The 3,354-nt window shown below is 59.8% G+C and overlaps 1 protein-coding gene across 1 annotated transcript, besides 1 other annotated feature; it reads right to left on the bottom strand.

Annotated features, from left to right (window-relative positions):
• Positions 1-3,354: a sequence feature (areas not merged during assembly with more than two copies in the genome that could not be assigned to a particular haplotype).
• Tc00.1047053509263.10 (UDP-Gal or UDP-GlcNAc-dependent glycosyltransferase, putative) lies at positions 1,964-3,097 on the bottom strand (the record flags this gene model as incomplete). Its single annotated transcript, XM_797880.1, has 1 exon — positions 1,964-3,097. The coding sequence occupies one exon, from the start codon at positions 3,095-3,097 to the stop codon at positions 1,964-1,966; it is 1,134 nt and encodes a 377-aa protein (XP_802973.1).

Here is a 3,354-nt window from a genome sequence, read left to right as displayed (position 1 = left end):
GCTGTAGGGTGTAGCCGGGCTCTGCCATATTTATTGGGTGAGGTCCATCGCATTCGTCGGGATCGGTGGCGGAGGGTGGGACTTTGGGTGCCGTGTTGCTTTCGCCGCCTACAGCTTCATGAGGTGGCTGACCTTCAGGTGTCTGCTGAGCATTGGGCCATCGAAATTCATGGCTGGCGTGCTCAAGGAACGAGGGGCTTAAGCACGGGCGTACTACCTGCTGCCTGTTGCCGTCCGTGCCCTCGAGCTCGGAGCGGAGTGTGTGCCAGCGGCTTTCGGATGCTTCGCGCAGCGCCTCCCTGCGACGGAGGTCCAGCCGCTGACCGCCTTCTGCGTGGGGTGCGGCGGCGATGGCGCGGTCCAATTCCGCCAGCCATGGAGTCCAGAATGGGGACGGCTGGTGATTCCATGCCGGGACCGTTGCCCTGGTGGCTCTCCGCGTTCCTAGTACAACGCGCTTCTCCGTGCTGCACATTTTGGTTAATTCTCGTGGGATTCTGCAGAGCTGGCTGAATACTTCGCTGGGCTTATTCCAATCCGCCTTCTTCCATGCTAATAATTTCCGGTTAGGCCCCAGCACCACGGTGGGTGTTTCGTCGTTCCCGATCGGAACATCAAGGAGAATGATGCAGTGATCGCTGCCCAGTGAGAGCCGTTCGGCCAATGGGTGACGACACAATCCTTCGAAAGGGCGGTGTCGGGTGCTGTGCTGCCCTGTCGCTCGGTGAACCTCGTGCACTCTCCGCTGTTGGCGGCCTGGAGTGCATTCTCAGTGCACTGCCGCGCAATGGTATCGCCACGGGAGTCTGATGGGATGTTGCGGTCCCAAGCCTCCGTGTGTGCCTCGACGTCGGCGTCCATTAGCTGTGGCCCGTCCGCACAGAGCTGCCCATCCAAGTCCTCCGCCGTCGTGCTCTTTGCAGAGGAGGGAAGGAGACATGCTGATGACGCCATCATGTTACTTCCCGCCGCTGGTCTGTTGGTTGCTTGCGCCAGCTCGATGCGGGCGACAGGGGCCGGTCCTGCCACCGCCTGTGGCCTCTCACGGACGAGAATGGACACACCGCCGCCACGACAGTTGCGAGCATTCCTGTGGTGCTGCACCCCGCCAGGCCAGAAGCAGTGGCTTCAGGGTGGGGGACTTCTCCGTCTCACGCATCACACACAAAAAAAAAACACGTCCTCGCCACCCAACTTCGTGCCCAGCGCCAGACGTTTCGCCAGAGTGAGGCCGGCGGCGTTCCACCGCAACGCAGAAAGCCGCCGCAAGCCCGCCGCCCACCAGCGAGTCCACCCGTCGTCTGCTTCCCGTCCGTCCGCGACGCCCCTACACTGTGCAGCCTTCTACAAGTGAACACAAGCAGTGAAAAGAAAAGGACAGCTGCGTCGCCAACAAGCAGGGAACTGTGTGCCACTGGCGTTGTCCCGCCCGCTCGGCGCATCGGCGACGGGGTGAGCGTCACGGCACGCACTCTCCACACACCGAGAGCCACACCATCGGCACTGACAGCAGCCGCACCGTGGGACGCTCCGCTCACAAATAAATCACAAGAAAACACAAGAATGCATCCCCGGCGGCTCCCAACCGCGAGGTGAGGGCTCAGGCGCGGGAAGGGCGAAGCAAGCAACGCACACACAAAAAAAAATGCTGAGTCACTCCATTTCCCAACAGCACAATTAACAGAATAAAATGTATCAGAAACACAGACTCACATACATCGTTCATTGGCGGCCCAGCACACACGCAGCACAACGCAACGGGCGCCCACTGACTCCACAACCACCTCCCGCACGCGGGTCGAGGGCAGGGAGTGACACGCTCCACGGGGGCACGGGGCGGTCAATGACACATTCCATTTCGTTCGGCCACGGAGCACACAGGGCACAAACCGGAATGCAGCAACCAATCAAGCAATTAATTAGTATCCAACACGCACAGAAAACAGATCATTTCGTCCATTTGTCAATCGCACTGAGAAGAAATCGTGTCCTCGGAGACCCATTCCACACGGGCGACAAGCGATGTGTCGTTGCCGAAGCGCGCCATCAGTGCAGCGTAGTCGTCCTCCCGCACGTGATGGACACAAATCGAGGTCGGCACCACCTGCGAGTGCCCCGTGCCATTGCGAGCGTCATGGAAATGACAATCCTGCATCTCGACGTATACCATTGGCTTGTACTTTAATACACTCCCAAGAACCCAACCGACCATGACGTCTTCTTCATAAAAAAGAAGGGGTGCGAACTCGTGGTCGCGTTCCTTGCTGTACGGCAGGTAGGCCAGGCGGCGCAGCGGCTTGTACGACACCAACGCCTCCGCCACATCCCTCGACAGGGTGTAGCACCAGCCAACCATAAACGTGTAACCTCTTATATATCTTTCCGGACCAGAGGGAGGAAGCATGTGGTATCCCATGTAGATCCCTCGGCGCGGCAGTAGGCGCAGGTGAGCAACAAACAGCGGCACACGGAGGAACATGTCGTCATCGCCCTTCGCAATGTACCTCGCAGTCAGGAACAGGCGGTGCGCAAGGTCAAGCCACATGTACGTCTTGCGACTGAAACCGACATTTGCCTCGTCGCCCCAAGAACCATAGGAACCAATTGTTTTGTTAGTCGTCACACGGCCCTCGTTCATTGGCAGCGCAACCACGTCGTTCCACTGCGACGCCTCCTCCAGCAGCGCGGCAGAGTAGTCGTAGCCGTGCGACGGGTGCCGCCCAAGGACGTACAGCACAAGCATCGCACCGGTGAAGTCGTTCGCCCTCGTCGCCACTCCGGGGAACCGCCAGCACGTCGACCGCTGCAGGTTGCGTCGTGTTCGCCTCGCCTCGTCGTCGGTGGAGGGGATGCCCAGCACAACCAGATACTCCCGCCGGCTCCACGTATCCACAACACGGCGTGGGATGTAAGCAAGCGCTGCGTCGTCCACTGCGGAGGCTCGCGGGTGGCGGAGGTTGTTGGGTGCCGGTGCACCATCATCGTCAGCGGGGACAAAGCTGAGGTACAGAAAATTCGTGACCGCAATGAAGAGAATCAGAAACACGGCAATCCGCTTCAGCTTACGCTTCATCGTCGGCAGTTTTGTTTTCGCCATGGTCGCTCTTGGTGTGAGAATCTAGGCAAAAGAAAAAAGGGCGGAGAGAGTGTGTAGTAACACCGATCAGCAGACACAAACAGCACGGGCGACAACCAGAAACAACACAGCCACGCGGTGCCACGCAGCCACGCGAGTACACGAATGCCCGTCAGCCAACCCACTGCGCCCCACCCGAATCCGGGACGGTGCGGGTGAAGGGGTCACGGCGGCAAAGAAGCCGACAGCACGCCGCCGCGGTGGCTCGACGATCCGCA

This window comes from Trypanosoma cruzi, genomic scaffold (genome assembly GCF_000209065.1).
Source record: "Trypanosoma cruzi strain CL Brener 1047053511993 genomic scaffold, whole genome shotgun sequence".
NCBI lineage: Eukaryota > Euglenozoa > Kinetoplastea > Trypanosomatida > Trypanosomatidae > Trypanosoma > Trypanosoma cruzi.
This window is presented reverse-complemented; position numbering and strand designations above follow the sequence as displayed.